The sequence below is a fragment of the Oryzias latipes genome, chromosome 17 (genome assembly GCF_053564925.1).
Source record: "Oryzias latipes strain Hd-rR chromosome 17, Olatipes_Hd-rR_3.1".
NCBI classification, from domain to species: Eukaryota; Metazoa; Chordata; class Actinopteri; order Beloniformes; family Adrianichthyidae; genus Oryzias; species Oryzias latipes.
Genome location: NC_136253.1, coordinates 14996493 through 15015323, shown reverse-complemented (window position 1 = coordinate 15015323; position 18831 = coordinate 14996493). Strand labels below are relative to the sequence as shown.

At 40.3% G+C, this 18831-nt stretch overlaps 1 protein-coding gene and 1 pseudogene across 12 annotated transcripts in view; both read left to right on the top strand.

Moving 5' to 3' along the window:
* Positions 1-18518, top strand: part of LOC144986718 (uncharacterized) — a 52315-nt pseudogene extending 33797 nt beyond the window's left edge. The window contains exon 2 of the transcript XR_013650580.1: positions 16563-18518. The product of XR_013650580.1 is annotated as an uncharacterized LOC144986718 (transcript). The remainder of the gene's footprint in view (positions 1-16562) is intronic.
* Positions 1-18831, top strand: part of LOC110013423 (uncharacterized) — a 401209-nt gene that overhangs the window by 1248 nt on the left and 381130 nt on the right. For 10 of the 11 annotated variants that reach the window (XM_078934513.1, XM_023965573.2, XM_078934501.1 and 7 more), the window contains exons 2-4: positions 19-301; positions 727-990; positions 8438-8701. In XM_078934513.1, coding sequence (XP_078790639.1) covers positions 25-301; positions 727-990; positions 8438-8701 — 805 coding nt within the window. In that variant the 5' untranslated portion in view covers positions 19-24. The remainder of the gene's footprint in view (positions 1-18; positions 302-726; positions 991-8437; positions 8702-18831) is intronic. The other variant, XM_078934502.1, reaches the window with a different exon arrangement.

Sequence of the window (18831 nt, the reverse complement as noted above, 5' to 3'; positions counted from 1 at the left end):
TGTTTTTCTTTATGCAAGGAGTACATGATGAATGACAGCTCTAACCAGGAGAGAGCCTCCAGTTTGGACCAAGCAGAACCAGAACCTCCACAATTCAAAGAGGAACCAGAGGAACTGTGCATTAATCAGGAGGAAGAGTCGCTCTGGCTGAATCAGGATGCTGATGTAAATGCAGAATTAAAGTCTAAATGTGAAGAGAATTTCAGAGATTGTAAAAGGATTATGTTTCAGTTCAAGGAACTGTCACATTATCAGTACTGCCTGGGGATCAGAAATGCTGAGACAGACTTACACAAAACAGGTATGTGAAGTATCACTTATCAGATAAGTTTCTTGTTTTTTTATTCTGTAAGTGAATTGGGTTAAAGCACATCTGTGTTTATGAGTATCTGTAGGAGCAATTGTTAGTCTAAAGAACAAACAGTATTCCTCAAATGTAATTAAAATAGGGTTGAAACATCACTTTTTTCACTTCACTTCACTCTTTCCCTGTACCATTGTGCTTATATTTATGTGTTATTAATTGTCTTAAATTTGTTAAATAATGCATTTTGTGTCTTTGTATACAACAGCTACAATGCAAATGAGGTGGCTTTGTTTCATTTACGTTCTTTGTAACTTAAATTGTGATCTATTTAATATAATTTTTGTTGGTGAAGCAGTAAACTCCGTTAGGATGCATCTCTCTTTTTTAAAGCATTATCTTTCTGTGTCTTCTACCCCCAGATGTTCAACAGCAACATCTGTGTGAGGATGAGAATGAATGGCACCTCCATAAACGTGAGAGACATTCCAGTCTGGACCAAGCAGAACCAGAACCTCTACAGATTAAAGAAGAACCTGAGAAACTCTGCAGTAACCAGGAGGGAGAGCAGCTGCTCCTGAATCAGGAGACTGATGTGAAGATGGAGTTCAAGTCGGATTTGTTGGATCATCAGCATCACCAGAGGAACATCACCATGATTCCTGTCATAAAGCTGGAAAGAATAGGTACGTAAACTGTAACTGTTCTGACAAAGAATGCTTTTTATTCCTAAGAAACAAAGCAAAGGAGGAGAAAAGTCCCTGTTTTCTGCTGCTGTCAGTGACTCTGTACTCCCCAGTCTGAGCAGCTCCTCTGTGAGTGTGGAGGAGTTTCCTAATCTTATAAATTTGACATGCTTGAGCATCTTGAACTGGTTTACTGCATTAACCAGTATGTCTATGGATCTTAGTGTTTTACCTTTTTTATTCAGTTGTCTCTGATCAATTACATTAAAATAAGGCTAGAAAGCTGCAGTTATTCATTAATTTAAATGAAAGGAATTATGGTAACAATGTAAAAAAAGAGTACAAATAATTTAGGTGGTATTATATAGGATGATAACGTGCAAGGAGAGACGGTCAGTTGAGGGGTTTGCCCTTCTTATACCCTGTTAGAATGCAGCTGCCTTTATAGTGACTGATGGAAGATAAAAATGACCACATCTCCTCAATACTTGCTGCTCTTCACAGGCTTCTTGTTCATTTTAGGATCCAGTTGACGGTTTTATTCATATCTTTTAGAACTCTGAATGGTTTGGTTCCATTGTGTTTATTGAAGGTTTATTAAAGAGTTACTTAAACCATGTGCTCCAGGAAGAAATATAAAATCTTTGACCCAAAGTTTTTCACTCCAGACTTAAATTAAAGGGCAGCAGAGAGTTTGTAGAAGCTGCCCCTGAATTATAAAATGTTTCTCATCCACATCAGAGTTGATCCAACTCTTTCTGGTTTTTAATCTGTTGGTAATATTTTAAAGACCTTTACTTAAAAGTCAAAAGTCAAAGTAAACCTTATTGTCAATCTCTATGATGTTTTCACATACATGGAAATTTGAAATTCTTTTTCTCTTCAAACTTCAGTCTAAACGGGGAATCTAACTTCAAAATACAAAATAAAATGGAATAAGACGAAGGGGAAAAACCTTCATATAAAAATAAGTTTGTCTCTTAAGGCTAGAGAACGGTTTTCATGTTTTTGTAGAAACATCCAACCAGGTCACTGGGAGCAGCGTGGTAAAGCAGAAAAGCAGGTCAAAGTTCATCTGAATGCACACATGTCTGTAGGAGCAAACTTAAGTCTGAACGTTGCTGCCGATTGATGTTCGAAAAGTAAAATTTTATAAGAACATATACAGTGAGGTCAATAAGTATTTGATCACCCTGTGATTTAGCAAGTTCTCCCACTTAGAAAACATGAAGGGGTCTAAAATTTTTATCATAGATGCATTTCCACAGTGAGAGACAGAATCTGAAGAAACATTCAGAAATCATGTTGTACGATTTTTTTAAAACAGTTTCTTTGTATATTACTGTGACAAATAAGTATGTGGTCACTTGAGTTAAACAACTTTAATATTTAATACAGAAGCCTTTGTTAACAATTCCAGAGGTCAAACGATTCCTGCAGTTCTTCACTAGGTTTCTACTCACTGCAGCAGGGATTTTGGCCCACTCCTCCATACAGATCTTCTCTAGATCTGTCAGGGTTTGGGGCTGTCGCTGAGCAAGACAGTTTCAGCTCCTTCCAAAGATTCTCTATTGGATTTAGGTCTGGAGACTGGCTAGGCCACTCCAGAACCTTGACATGCTTCTTAGGGAGCCACTCCTTGGTTTTCTTGGCTGTGTGCTTTGGGTCATTGTCATGCTGAAAGACTCTGACTGAGGTAAGGAGGTTTTTGCCCAATTTCTCACAATACAGAGCCCCGTTCATCCTCTCCTTAATACAGTGCAGTCGTCCCTGTGCAGAAAAACACCCCCAGAGCATGATGCTTCCACCCCCGTGCTTCACTGTAGGTATGGTGTTCTTGGGATGATGCTCTTCTTTCTTCCTCCTCCAAACACGCCGAATGGAGTTAAGACCAAAAAGTTTTATTTTGGTCTCATCTGACCACAAGACTTTCTCCCATGACTCCTCTGGATCATCAAGATGGTCAGTGGCAAACTTCAGACGGGCCTTGACATGGGCTGACTTCAGCAGGGGAACCTTCCATGCGATACATGATTTTAAACCATGGCGTTTTAATGCATTATTTATAATAGCCTTGGAAACGGTGGTCCCAGCTCTCTTCAGGTCATTGACCAGCTCCTCCCGTCCTGGGCTGATTCTTCACCTTCCTTAGCATCATCGATGCCCCAAGAGGTGAGATCTTGCGAGGGGCCCCAGTCCGAGGGACAATGACAGTCATCATTAGCCTCTTCCATTGTCTGACAATTGCTCCAACAGTTGTTCTTTTCTCACCAAGCTGCTTGGCAATTGCCCCGTAGCTGCTTTGCAATTGCCCCGTAGCTGCTTTGCAATTGCCCCGTAGCCACTTCAAGCTTTGTGAAGGTCTACAATTTTGTCTCTTGTGTCTTTTGACAGCTCTTTGGTTTTGCCCATGTTGGTAGTTAGACTTCTGACTGATTGTGGGGGGCACAGGTGCCTTTATGCAAGCTAACCACCTCAAACAGGTGCCACTAATTTAGAATCATGAACAGAGTGGAGTTGGACTATTTAAAAGCAGAACAGCAGGTCTTTACTGGTCGGAAATCTATCTGATAATCAAGTGATCAAATACTTATTTGTCACAGTAATATACAAATAAATTGTTTAAAAAAATCCTAGAACATAATTTCTGAATGTTTCTTCAGATTCTGTCTCTCACTGTAGAAATGCACCTATGATGAAAATCTTAGACCCCTCCATGTTTTCTAAGTGGGAGAACTTGCTAAATCAAATACTTAACGTAAATTCCGGACTACAAAGCGCACCCGATTACAAGCCGCACCCACCCATTTTCACGTGTTTGACTGCTTAGCCGCGTCAGACTAAAAGCCGCATGTCACGTCCTGACTCACAGAATAGGTGAGGTTCATTACCACACTGTGGGGTGAGTCAGCCTTGCCTCAAGCTCATGCATTTCAGTATGTCCACATCTGCCAAACAGCATGGACCTCTATTCTGTTCACAAGTTCCTCAGTTATGGTTTATTTATTTATTTATTTATTTTTACGTTTTTTTTTTTTACTTATTGACAATCTAGGTATCACACATAAAATTACAAACAGTAACCATATAATCAACATTACATCCCTCAGTTATGATGAGGAAATTTACATCCGCGATTCCCCATTTCCCATGAGTCTTAGGGGCTAAAGGGGGGGCCAACACCCGGCTCGCCTCACTGTTGTACGTGTTTAAGAATGAGCAAGTAGCAGCAGTGCATGGAGGGGTGAAAAGGAACAGCTCTCCTTCCGCTTGTGTCGCGGCAGCATTATGGTACTAACAGGGCTGGTTAAAAAAAACACAGCAGTAAAATAAAGCAGCGGCGACTGAAAAGCGCGCGCCTCAGCACGGCGCGTGCATCAGCAGTTTCCTTTCACAACAAGCACTGTTGTTCCGCGCTCGCCCCGCGCGCTCCCCTTCCTATCTTCTCCGACACATCTGACCAGGGCGGCTCCAGGGAGGAGCAAATCGTGTCTGTGCAGAGCAATCGGACTTAATACTGTACGTTTTGTGGATGAGGGGCGGATGCGTTGTTACGTGTGGGAGCCTTCAGACTGCCATCGGCCCCGCAGCTCTATGTGAACGAGCAGCAGAACATGTCTCCAGCTCACACGGAGGCTGTGAGTTTTTCAATGCAAAATTCCGCTCAGTCCTTAGTAACCGTTAAAACGACCACGTGGATTTGTGTTTCCAGTCGTGTCCCGACAAAACAAAGGCTGATGCTATTCCCACATGCGCTGTTCTCTCCGTCACGCAGCTGACCGGCTTTTCCAATCCCGTTGGTGATGGTGGATTTTTTCACGCTGCTTTTAACGATTGCTTTTAACTTGAAAGCTGCATCATATTTTAGCGGCGATCACGTGCACGTTGGGTTTAATGGCACCAAAGGATTCTGGGATGCGGCCGGGCATGCGTGTTTCGTTTTGTTGAACCATGACTGAAGTATCTAAGACCTGAAGTGAAGGCCATGCTCTTTGGTTGCTTAGTTTGTTGAAAAACAAATGACTCGGGGCAGACTTCATCCACTCCCAGGGCCTTGCCACTGAGGAGCTCGTTGCCTACCTCAGTGACTTCAGCCCGGGTAATAGACAGCCTCACCCCAAAGTCCTCATTCTCTGCTTCTTCGAAAGAAGGCGCGTCAGTCGGATTGAGGAAGCCCCCTCCCGGAATTGGAGGGACATGACCCTCTCGTCCACCGGGGTGAACTCTAACACTTCGCGGCTGAGCTGGGGGCTCACGAGTAAGCCCACACCGGCCCGCCGCCTCTCACCTTGAGCAACTCCAGATTGGAGAAAATCCAACCCCTCTCTAAGGACTGCGTTTCAGAGCCCAGGCTATGTGATCCCAACGATATCTAGATCAGGGGTCGGCAACCCAAAATGTTGAAAGAGCCAAATTGGACGGAAAAAAACAAAAAACAAACATGTCTGGAGCCGCACAATATTAAAAAACCTATTTAAGCTTTATAATGAAGGCAACACATGCAATGTGTATCTATATTAACTATATTAGCCTACTATCAAAATGACTAAGTTGTTACAAATACATAATGAGCATTATTAACTATTAAATGTTTATTTGTGTGTTCTGCGGAGAACGACGCGTCACGTGACTGCTCTGTTGTGCAAGTTTAACTTCATTACATATTAATGAATTATGTTTCATTGCTTTGATACAATTAAAGAAATGTAATAAAGAAATACGATTTTTGATGTCATTTTTATTTAGAGGATTTGAACACAAAACAATAAAATGGAACGTGCGTGCCCCATGACATCAGCTGCGCTCGAATGACAGAACAGCTTCAAGCATTTGCGGCGCCTGCAGACTTTCATTCAGCTCGCTTAGGTGGCTTGTCACAGTCATTTCCACCAAAACGTGCAGCTTTTCCAGCCACTCAGTATCTTCCAGTTGCGGGTAGTTCAGGTCTTTGTTTTTCAGGAATGTTTTCACGTGTTCTAAACAGAAGACAAAGTGACGCAAAACGTCACCCCTGGACAGCCATCGGACTTTGTTGTGTAGCAGAAGATCAGAATATTTGCTTTCAACTTCATCAAGCATTGCACCAAACTAACGGCGGTTCGATTTACATCAGCCACCTGTTTAGCGGTCTGCTGAAAGTTAAAAAAAAAAGCCCTACTAGTAGAAACATGTGGAGTAAGCCATGACGCAAATCTCCGTTGACAGAAATGTTGAAGTTTAACATCGTAATGACTAAGCTGGACAGTCACCCAAGCGGGAAAGCAGCAGCCAAACCGCTTATCAAGAGGCTTTTTAAGAGTGCTGCCAGTACCTCATACACCGCACAACTCTGGAGAGTCTCAGGAACGAATTTATAGCTAAAGAGGCTAAATGTCCCCCTCAATATCAAGCCCATGTCTTCCAGCACACATAAACCAGTCCAAACATCATGGACCTCACGTCAGTTCACAACACTCTTACTAAAGGTTTTACCCCAAAACTCCCACTTCCCATGAGCTTTAGGGGCTGAAGGTGGGGCTAACCCCCAGTTAGGTCTGTTAGCAGCAAGGGATTGTGGGACGCGGTTTCCTGATCTAATTAGGGCTCAGCCTGAGTTTTTCTGTTTGCCCACGTTTCTTTTTAAGTGGCAGTTTTGTTTTTCCACCTTAGTTTATTCTTCCTGTTATGTTTGTTTCTTTTTGTTGTACCATGAGTGTGGAAGGGAGAGAGGTTGATGACTGCTGTGCAATGTGATGCGTATTCAATGCCAATGGTGCTTCTAATATCGGAAAAAAGAGTTTGCTCTCAGTTTCCTTCACTAACCCCTCCTCTCTGAGACTGTGCGGAGTCGTGCGAAGTCAGGGACACGGAATGCTCTTCAGCGCAGCCCGTTGATTGACAGATCAACTTGCAGGTAGTTTGGCTCCCGTTATTCAGACGTACCTACTGGGCGTTACAATTTTATTTCTACAAACTCTTACAGTTTTGAAAACGTTAAGAATATCTGTGTCTTGTTTGTCCTTCTACAGAAACCATATTAAAATAAAAAATATATTTCTCTCTCCCATCTTTTTACATTTTCAAACATTTTTGAAAATGCTCCAGGGAGCAGCGCTAAAGAGCCGCATGCGGCTCCAGTGCGGCGGGTTGCCGACCCCTCATCTAGATGGTATCTCTCAGCCTCTCGCACCGGCTCAGGCTCCTTCCCTCCCAGAGGGGTGACGTTCCATGTCCTAAAAGCCAAGTTCCATGAGCAGTGTTTGGGCCACTGAGGCACCCGCTCTCGACTGCCACTCAAACCACACTGCACCTGCCCCGTTTGAGGTCTCTTACGGGTGGTGGGCCCATGGGAGAGTGGTCCCACATCGCTCCTTCGGGCTGTACCAGACCGGGGTCCATGGGTAGAGCCCCGGTCACCAACCCCTGGCCTGGCTCCAGAGTGGGGCCCCAGTGACGCCAATCCGGGCGACGTAATCGGGTCCTCGTTGTTTCTTATCATCAGGGGGTTCTGAACTGCTCTTTGTCTGGCTCATCACCCAGAACCTATCTGCCATGGGAGACCCTACCAGTGGCTTAAACCCCAGACAGCTTAGCTTCTGGGATCACTCGAGCTCTCAAACTCCCCCACCACGTTAAGGTGGCGGTTCACGGGGGAGCTTACAACAGTTCTACATCTGAAAATAGATTTAGGCATTTATTGGACCAAATAACCTGACAGTGAAGAACAGAGCAACTTAAGTCTTCCTCGGGGGGTTGCCCTGAATATACTTTATATATACTGTAATTCCCGGGCTGTAGAGCGCACCTGATTACAGCGGAGGGTAGGGAGAGTCACGTGCAGCGCAAAAGGTAGTGAGAGCAAGAGCATCAAAAGTTTGTGGGGGGTGTGCGTTTATTTTTGTTATACAGAGTGAAAGAGAACTGTGATAAAACAAGGTTTCCCCCAGAAGAAGATGAATGATTCATTATCAACCCACTCTGGGGACTCTGAGGGTCAGAACCGGGAAGTGAACCACGAAGGAAGATCTGCCTCTGGCGGAGAGGAAAGAAAGTAAGAAAAAAGTAATCACAGGAAAGGCTCAACACATGATATATTTACAAAGAAAGACAGTACACGTCTGTTACATGGCAGTAACACGGCAGCAATATGGTAGTGACAGGCATGGTTAAAAAAACAGTACCGGTAAAAGTCACTGAGAGCATGATCAGTATTCCTCAAATGTAAATAAAATAGGGTTGAAACATCACTTTTTTTTTCACGGTCTGTGTTTAAAAGCTACTCTTTCCCTGTACCATTGTGCTTATATTTATGTATTATTAATTGTCTTAAATTGTTAAATAATGCATTTTGTGTCTTTGTATACAACAGCTACAATGCCACTGAGGTGGCTTTATTTAATTTACGTTCTTTGTAACTTAAAATTGTGATCTATTTAATATCATATTTTTCTGTGTCTTCTACCCCCAGATGTTCAACAGCAACATCTGTGTGAGGATGAGAATGAATGGCACCTCCATAAACGGGAGACACATTCCAGTCTGGACCAAGCAGAACCAGACCCTCTACAGATTAAAGAAGAACCAGAGGAACTCTGCAGTAACCAGGAGGGAGAGCAGCTGCTCCTGAATCAGGAGACTGATGTGAAGATGGAGTTCAAGTCTGATTTGTTGGATCATCAGCATCACCAGATAAAGATCACCATGATTCCTGTAATAAAGCTGGAAAGAATAGGTACGTAAACTGTAACTGTTCTAAGAATGCTTTTTATTCCTAATAAAAAAAGTAAAGGAGGAGAAAAGTCCCTGTTTTCTGCTGCTGTCAGTGACTCTGTACTCCCCAGTCTGAGCAGCTCCTCTGTGAGTGTGGAGGAGTTTCCTAATCTTATAAATTTGACATGCTTGAGCATCTTGAACTGGATTACTGCATTAACCAGTATGTCTATGGATCTTAGTGTTTTACCTTTTTGATTCAGTTGTCTCTGATCAATTACATTAGAATAAGGCTAGAAAGCTGCAGTTATTCATTAATCTAAATGAAAAGAATTATGGTAACTATGTAAAAAAATAAAAGTAAACATAATTTAGGTGGTATTATATAGGAGGATAACGTGCAAGGAGAGACGTTTGGTTGAGGGGTTTGCCCTCATTTTAGGATCCAGTTGACGGTTTTATTCATATCTTTTAGAACTCTGAATGGTTTGGTTCCATTGTGTTTATTAAAGGTTTATTAAAGAGTTTCTTAAACCAGGAACAATTATAAAATCTTTGACCCAAAGTTCTTCACTCCAGACTTAAATTAAAGGGCAGCAGAGAGTTTGTAGAAGTTGCTCCTGAATTATACAATGTTTCCTCATCCACATCAGAGTTGCTCCAACTCTTTTTGGTTTCGAATCTATTGGTCAATTTTGACTTAAACCCCTCTTGTTTTTAATATACAGTGATGAAAGTCTTCCGGGAATTCCCGGAAATCCGGGTTTTTGAGCAAACCGAACGTACTTTCCGGGAAATAAAGACCTGATCTCTACGGACAAATCGCTTTCCGGATTAGAAAATGGTCTGAAATCAGCTAATTTTAGCTTTATTTTCTATATTTCTCCGCAGATCGCTTCCTCTATGGTCGTGGCCATCTTTCGTCTTCCCGGCCTAATTGACCAATGACGGGACGTTTTAGTTGCTTTCGGATGCGTCGATGGGTCTGATTGGCTCTGTCTGCACCACGTGGTCAGCGTGACTTGCTTCCCTAGAGACCAAAACTGGCGGACCCACGCTAAACTTTCACAAACACATCTGAAGAGTTTGCGATCAAATTTGTGTTAAAATAATGGCAGGCATCGTCATTATTGAGCGTGGTCACGACCTCAGTTGTGAGAAGACGATAAAAAACAAATTGAAGTGGTCTTGGCTGGAAAAAAAAAAAAGATTTTTAAGGTAGTGTAGGTCAAATACTTTTTTGTGTAAAATAATCTCAAAACCACATTTTGAAATAATTTCAATTTTAGTTTTGAGTTTCAGTTTTTATTTTGAATACATTTCTCTATCTAATTTATTTGTATTTCCTAATTACCATGATTTAGTTCAGTATAGTTAACATTAATTATAAGTATTTGATGGTTTGGACCCGCACTCCCTTAAAAAATAATGTTTACAATGTTTAGTTTAGTTTGTATGTTTGTTTTGATATTTCCCAGATTACTTAGTATTGGTGTTAAAGAATTGATGTATTATGTTATAGAATTATAGTTTAAAGCAGATCCCATATTTTGATGTAATTATAGTTTGAGAAAACAGTGCAAGTGGATGTTGTACATCAGTCATTTCTAAAGCAGAAATAATGTATAAATAAATGAGGTACTTTCATAGAATATCATAGTTACTGGTGTTCTTTTTGCCATTTGGGGCTTTGATGTTACTATATTTTAGCAATTGTATGTTTTGCAGCTTTAAGGAAAAGCGTAGATTGTAGGATTGTGTTACTTTGAGCAATTTTCCAAATTCTTTTTTAGGACCAGCAAGTCCTTAATGGAGAGTCAAACTAGGGGTTTGAATGACAAATCATGATGCTCCAATTAGTCTTAGTTTCTTGATAAAGAAGTGAATAACTAGCTGCCAGAATGCACCAGAATGCATCTAAGACCACGTATTTTTCCAAAATTTCGCTCTGTGCCCGCCATATCGCTCAAAGAAAAGTTCAGGGATTTTTTCCTTGCCTGACTTTCATCACTGAATATAAGATAAGCATGACATGTATTGTATTAATTGCAATTATATAATAATATTGGATTTTTGTTTTTGTTTATATTGTACATGGTAAGTCTTACTGCGGCTAAAAGAAGTTTGTCTCTTCAAGGCTGGAGAACGGTTTTCATGTTTTGGTAGAAACACCAACCAGGTCACTGGGAGCAGCGTTCTAAAGCAGGAGAAGGAGGTCAAAGTTAATCTGAATGCACACGTGTCTGTAGGAGCAAACTTGAGTCTGAAATTTGCTGCCGATTGATGTTCGAAAAGTAAAATTTCATATGAACATATAAATTTGAGCACATTTAAAATTTGAAAGATTTCCATTTGCAGTTCAGAATAAACAGAGATACAGGTAACAATGGAAAAAGTATAAACTTTTTGTTAATATTGCTGAAACTTTTCTGTTAGTATTTGTGATGTCACCGTGTTGATTCTACCAATTGTGGAACAGGACAAGTTAAAAGTTGGGTACTAAAAACCCACAAAAGTTTATCAGCAACATTTATTCACAGTTGGCAGTGTTCTGTCAGGAAATCTGGTGCATTCAGTGAAAGCATGCGTGGCTAAAGTGAACATCTCTAGCATACAGTCTCAGGGTACTGGATTTGGGATGGAACCCTCCATGTATGGTGAGGAGCTTTCATGTCTTAACATCCGTGGTCTGTATCTCCTCCTTTGGCCGTCTTATTATTCCTGCAGGGTATCTGATATCTGGCAGTGCGTAAATGTTCATTGCACTGGTCTTGTTCTTGCAGTTTAGTTTGCTTCTCAGGACTTGCCTTACTCATTGGAGGTATTTGGCTGTCTTTCCTTGTTGTCTCGTCCAGGTTGCCATTTGCCTGTGGTAGTCCAAGGTACTTGTAATTGTCCTCAATGTCTGCTATTGTTCCATCTGGAAGTGAAACCCCTTCTTTTTCACCTACCAGTTCTTTACCCCTTATTGTCTTTATCTGACTGCATTTCTCAAGCTTGATTGACATATACATCTCGGTTCTGTAGATCCTGGTTGTGGGGATTAAAGAGTCAATGTCTTGCTCCCTGTTAGCATATAGCTTGATGTCATCAGTGTTGAGAAGGTAACTGACAGGTAACTGAGAGCATTTGACTGCGATGGGCTTTAGGCAAATGTTGCAGCATTGGGTCTCTTCCTCCACGTCTGTGGCAGTAAACCCATACCAGCATCTGAGGCGGGGACCGCTCCACCACAGCTAAGTGGTGATGCAGTTTCCCATCCAGAACTGCAGTGGCTGAACAGCAGCCGACCCAGAGGGAGAGGTCCAAACTGAGGAAACACCGGAAATAAAAATGAAAATAAAAATGAGAATCGAAAAGTAAACATATTGATAAAAACAATAAAGCATTGAAATAAGGTAAATTAAAAGAATGCGTTAAAAATCTAGTTCAAATTCATAAAACAAGATAAAATGTATAAATAAATACATTTAAATAAATAAATAAATAAATGTAGTAAAAATGAGCTAAAAGCCAGGTTAAAAAGATTGGTCTTTAGCCTTTTCTTGAAAGCATTAATGCTCTTTACAGCTCTCAGGTCTTCTGGCAGACTGTTCCATAAATGGGGGCCATAGTGCTGAACCGAGCCTCTCCATAGGTTTTGGTGTTTACAGTCGGAATGGTTAACAGACCAGTGCCAGAGGATCTCGGGGTCTGCGAGACTTCATACTTTGCTAAAAGATCTGATAAATAAGAAGGCGCAAGACCGTTAAGAAATATAAAAACTGTTAAAAGTATCTTAAAATCAAGTGTTACAGTTCAACATTATGATATAAATGTAACATAAAATATAAAACAGTAAATTGAAAATATTTTACTTGAGATGATCATATTAGAGGGGAGCCATGTGTGGGTGCAAAGACTTGGATGTGATCAACTCACAGGCCTACATTTGCTTCCTCATTTTGGCAGGATTTCACACCACACACACGAGAAATATCAAAGTTCTGGTGGGAAAAGTTGTTTTCCCCACCCCGCTGTTATGTACCAACTCAAAAGTATCAAGTCTGCACCTGCAAACATTGAAATTGACTCCAAGGATAATAGGAGAGTTAATTTTATGAATAACTATCTCACCAAGAGGAATGTAGAAATTGCCAGAAAAGTCAGACATTTGAAGCAGAAAAATCCAGAACACCTGGGTGAGAAACTGTAAAAATATACATCAAACTAAATGGACCACCAGAACTGGCCACGGTCATGGTAATCAACCGCATGAAAGACTTCAAGAAGTGCTTGGTCACAGAAGACTGAGCAAAAAAAAAGTTATTTGAAACATTAAATTGTGATTTTAAGAAAATTGCTATGGCGTCAGAGATCTTACTTAACTCTGTAAAGTCAGCTGTGACCATGATTTGAAGCAGAGAGTTTTAACCTGCAGACAACTTGATCTCATCTTACTCAGTTATACTTATAACATCTTCCAGAAGGACAAGGGCCCTGTTAAACATGGTCTGCAAGTATTACAACCTAGAGAACAAAGGGATGATGTGAAATGTGAAATGAACAATGGCTTATTCCCCGCCCACAATGCAAAAACTGTCCTAGAAAACAACAAAGGTTATTTTTAAATTTATTTTCCCCCTAATAATGGCATAATCATAATTAAATGACTACTGGGAATACTTTTACAAAAGATAGACGTGATTGGAGTGGGACTTCATAGATTTGATAAATGACCTGAACTTGTACTGGTAAAGTATAAATAACTCCCATTAGAATCGTATTATGATAGGGAGCCAGTTTAGCTCGTGCTAGTTTGCTGCGCCTTCCATCCGTGAAACCAGGGTTCGAATCTGGGCTGCTCCCTATTCCCTTCTCTACCTCTATGGTCCCAAGCCCGGCTTAATTGAGAGGGTTGCGTCAGGAAGGGCATCCAGCGTAAAACATTGCCAAGTTAACTATGCGACTCGTCCACGAACGTTGGGATGATTCGCTGTGGCGAGCCCTGATGGGAAGAAGCCAAAAGTGAAAGAAGAATCGTATTATGATAACTATGTGAAAAAAACTATCAAAATAAAATAGTTATGCCAGGAATAATAAAGGTGAGATTATATGTGTTCACTTCCTCCCCTCCTTTGTGAATAAATAAACTCTTTGAAAAAAACTTTTCGTGTAATAGATTCAATGTGTCGTGTACTGTATGTATAACTACATATATGTCTTCTTGTGATTAAGAGTACATTTAGATGTATAATCTTTTACTTTTGATTTTTTTAATCATCCAAATTTTGTTATATTTTTATAGATATATCAACCATATATCTAAGTATTTAGCTTTTGTTTGTTTTCTTGAATAATTGTTTTTGATCACTGTAACCTGCTTTATATTCTTCCATCTCTATTTCTCTGCCTTGCAGATGGGTACAGATACACCTCTTCCTCCTTCAGTTGAGACAAACTGTCTCACAAGTCCCCATACATCTTTTGTTTGACCTTTTCCACCTCTGTAGTCTGCTGTTGTTTGTCCTCTCAGTGTTAAGTTCTTAGCTGCACTTTTCATGGTTAAACTCTGACAATGTTCCAAAAGGCAGCTGTATGACAGTTTGTTTTTTGTTTTTAAAGAAAATCCTGACAGTCCTCTATTTAAGTCTTACTGGCTTTCTTTAGCTGTCCACATCAGATCCAAACTCTTGACAGTCATTTACAGAGTGGTGGACTCCACCAGCTTCTCTGCACCTCTGTACCCCTACACACATCACGCTCCGCAAATGAGACACGCCTGGTTGTTCCTGCACAACATGGCAAAAGGTCTGAAGCTCAGCTTTTTAGCTCTGATAACACAGAGACGGACTGATTACACACAGCAGCTTCATTTACAATCTTTAAGAAATGAATTTTACAAGAAACAAGAACAAAATGGCCAAGAAAACAGCATTGGCCATAAATGAAAGAGGTTATCGTGTAAATGTTGGAGTTCATTTAGATGAGAAACCTTTTATGGGACAACAGTCTGGTTCATCTTTAAAGGTTAAAGGAGCTGTTCTTTCTTTTCCATGTGACTAGGGACGGGTACCGAGCCCCAGTATTGAACGAGCCCCGGGGCAACATTCTTCAAGACCTCAGTATCGTTAAGATCTGACCTCAACGGTTCTGCTATCATTACTGGAGAAGTTGCTTTTTTCATTTTTTGTGTCCCCTAAGGTATAAACGTTATCTGCCATATGTAACCCACCAAATCAGTCAATTGTCCGTCAGTTATTAATGATATTAATTTCGCTATTCTCGCTACAGAGGAGAGGGTCTGTCTGACTATCTGTGTGCACAAGGGGGCGGGGCTGTTGTTCAGACAGCACGCGCACACAGGAGCGCTACCAAAGATAGACGATGGTGGAAAGAGCTAAACGGTCCAAAATGCAGTTCTTTCCTCCCTGTGCTGCATCTCTCTATGTTTTTGTAAATATCATGTTCTCAGATTGTTGTGGTGCCTTTAACACCATCAGTTAGTACGAGCGGGCAGGAGGGAGACAGCAGCGTGAACGCGCGGAGGGGGCGTGTCTGCAGCTGTGAAAGCCGACCAGTCTGTTATGGGACGGAAAGTTTTTCTAAAAAGACAGTCAGTGGTAATCTTGTAGAGGACATGTGAGCACCCCAAAAAAATCCTTTTATCCCCCTAGACCGGGTGTCGGCAACCCGCGGCTCAGGAGCCGCATGCGGCTTTTTGGCGCTGCCCTAGTGGCTCCCTGGAGCATTTTCAAAAATGTTTGAAAATGTAAAAAAGAGGAGGGAGAGAAAAATATTTTTTGTTTTTAACATGGTTTCTGTAGGAGGAAAAACAAGACATAAACATTATTAACGTTTTCCAATGCTGTAAGAATGCGTAGAAAAAACTTTATTATGTCAAGCAGGTGCACTTGACTAAAACCACCCATTTCCATGTAAAATTAATGAAATTTGCGTCAAGGCGCCCTTATCATCCTAAACACGCAGGGGGGGGGTTGCACGCGGGGAAAAACAACAAACAGGTAGAGAGGCGGGGGCGGGGCTTAGACTCACCACTTATGATTCCAGACAAACTAACAGATGCCTTCTAATAAAAAAAAATAGTTGTCATCCATAAAGTTTATATAATTTATTGGATTTAAATACAAAAAATAAATAGAAAGGAGTCTGTATCAAAGTGAATTTGTTTCCATCATCTCATTCATCTTAACTCTGTCTTTGACAGACTGAAAATCCTATTCAAGGTTGTGGAAAATGGACAAAAGATCAAAGGAAACATCACGCTTATAAAGAATAAAAATAATTAAATAAATATCCTGACAGCATTTTTGAATCAATAGAAGTGCTAAATGAACTATTGCAAAATATTGGCAAAAACATTTTCTAGTGTTGTGGCTCCCTGTGCTTTCATCTCAGTGGGAAACTGATCCAAATGGCTCTTTGAGAGGTACAGGTTGCAGACCCCTGGTCTAGCACATCCACATGCAGTCCAGGTTTGGATTGTAACATTATCATGTATAAACTAAAATGTTTTGTTAAAAAAAATGTTGTTGCATAATGAGGAAATAAAACACTTTATGTTGTCATTTTTTATTTATTTATTTTTTAGTTTTTGTCCTCAAAAAGTATCGATAAGAGTATCGTTTAAATACCGGATCGATAAGCAGTATCAATAAGAGTAGAAGTACCGTTCAGACCTTAACGATACCCATCCCTACATGTGACTGTTTGTGTTAATTATGTTAGAGCAGCTGTTATGAAACAAAACTGTGGAGAATATGAATAAATGCTGTGATTATAGTTATAGTTATATTATGTCTGATTTATTGTTTATGTCGGAAATAAGATCATATTATCTAATGTTTCAGATGTTTTTTCCTCCTGCATCTTTGTTCCTGCAGACCCCTCAGAGAAAAACATCTGTAAGATGGAGACTGATGATGAGCAGCTTCTCTGGAAGCAGGAGAGGAGCTCCAGTCTGGATGAAGAGGATCCAGAGCTTCCACTGATAAAGGAGGAGTGGGAGGAGGTCTGCATCGGTGAGGAAGGAGAGGAGCTGGAACTGAAGCAGGAAAATTATGATTTCATGGTCACTGAGGATGATCAGGAAAACATGGACTCCAAACCAGAACCAATTGAGAACCAATTGACAGTCACCGCATCACTGTTGTCCAGTGATGCGGTGACTGTCCAGCTGGACTCTCCTTCAGATTCTCATGTGAAGGAGAGTTCAGCTGTCTTATGTCAACATAGTGATTCAATACACACACCTGAAAGGCCTTTTTCTTGTAAGAAACATTTTTCTTGTAAGGTATGTAAAAAAGATTTCACTAAAAGGAAAAATGTCAAACTCCACATGAGAACTCAGACAGGTGAGAAGCTTTTTTCCTGTGACATTTGTAGCAAAGGTTTCATCAATTCAGGTGCATTGACCTGTCATATGAGAACTCACACAGGTGAAAGGCCTTTTACTTGTAAAGTTTGTCAAAAAAGCTTTACACAAAGTTCTTACTTAAATATTCACATGAGAAGTCACACAGGTGAGAGGCCTTATTCCTGTGACATTTGTAAGAAAACCTTCATCCATGCAAATAGTTTGACCTATCACATGAGAACTCACACAGGTGAAAGGCCTTATTCTTGTAAACTATGTCAAAAGGGTTTCATGCAAAGTAAAGACTTAAAGGTCCACATGAGGACTCACACGGGTGAGAGGCCTTTCACTTGTGAAGTATGTGGAAAAAGTTTCACTACAGGTAGTGACTTAAAAGTCCACATAAGAACTCACACAGCTAAGAAGCTTTTTCCGTGTGACATTTGTAAGAAAACCTTCATCCATGTAAATAGTTTGACCAGTCACATGAGAACTCACACAGCTAAGAAGCTTTTTTCATGTGATATTTGTAAGAAAGTCTTCGTCTCCTCAAGAAATTTGACCTATCATATGAGAACTCACACAGATGAAAGGCCTTATTCTTGTAAAGTCTGTAAAAAATGTTTTACTCAACATTCTTGCTTAAATGTTCACATGAGAACTCACACAGGTGAGAGGCCTTATTCCTGTGACATTTGTAGGAAAACCTTCATCCATTCAAATAATTTGACCTTACACATGAGAACTCACACAGGTGAAAGGCCTTTTACTTGTGAACTATGTCAAAAGGGTTTCATGCACAGCAGAGCCTTAAATGTCCACATGAGAAATCACACAGGTGAAAAGCCTTATTCTTGTAAAGTCTGTGAAAAACATTTTACTCAAAAGTCTTCCTTAAATGTTCACATGAGAATTCACACAGGTGAAAGGCCTTTCACTTGTGAAGTATGTGGAAAAAGTTTCACTACAGGTAGTGACTTGAAAATCCACATGAGAATTCACACAGGTGAAAGGCCTTTCACTTGTGAAGTATGTGGAAAAGGTTTCACTACAGGTAGTGACTTAAAAGCCCACATAAGAACTCACACAGCTAAGAAGCTTTTTCCATGTGACATTTGTAAGAAAGTTTTTGTCTCCTTGAGAAATTTGACCTGTCACATGAGAATTCACACGGGTGAAAGGCCTTATTCTTGTAAACTTTGTCAAAAGGGTTTCAGGCAAAGCAGAGACTTAAAGGTCCACATGAGGACTCACACATGTTAAAGGCCTTATTCTTGTAAAGTTTGTCAAGAATGTTTTGCGCGAAGTAGGGGGGGTACTGAAACGGTACAAAATTGAACCAAACCAAAATAGCCGTACCGAAATGGTTCAATACAACTACTTGTACCATAAACCCTTAATAGATACATTCATGAGGATACACAATGTTGGAAGACGTATTACCCACATGGAGATTTTTAGTAATAGATTACCTTTGCATGTAATTGTGAGATTCTCCAATAGAGTATGATGTTTGTCTGAAGGTGCAAAAACCATTTGCCTCTCTTCTTTGCATGAAATGTTTAAAAATATGTATATAAACATAGCTGTAGTTAACTGCTGATAAAGATATAAAATGTTCCTTAAATGTGTTTAAATTTGACTTTGAATAAATGTATAACTTCCTATTAATGAAACATTTATACATTATGGTGGTCTGTTGTTAAGAGAGTTTTCAAGTTTAATTGCAGATATCCAAATAAAGCACACTGATCCCAAGTATTGCTTTTTGTATTATTTTAATTTATTTGTTTTCT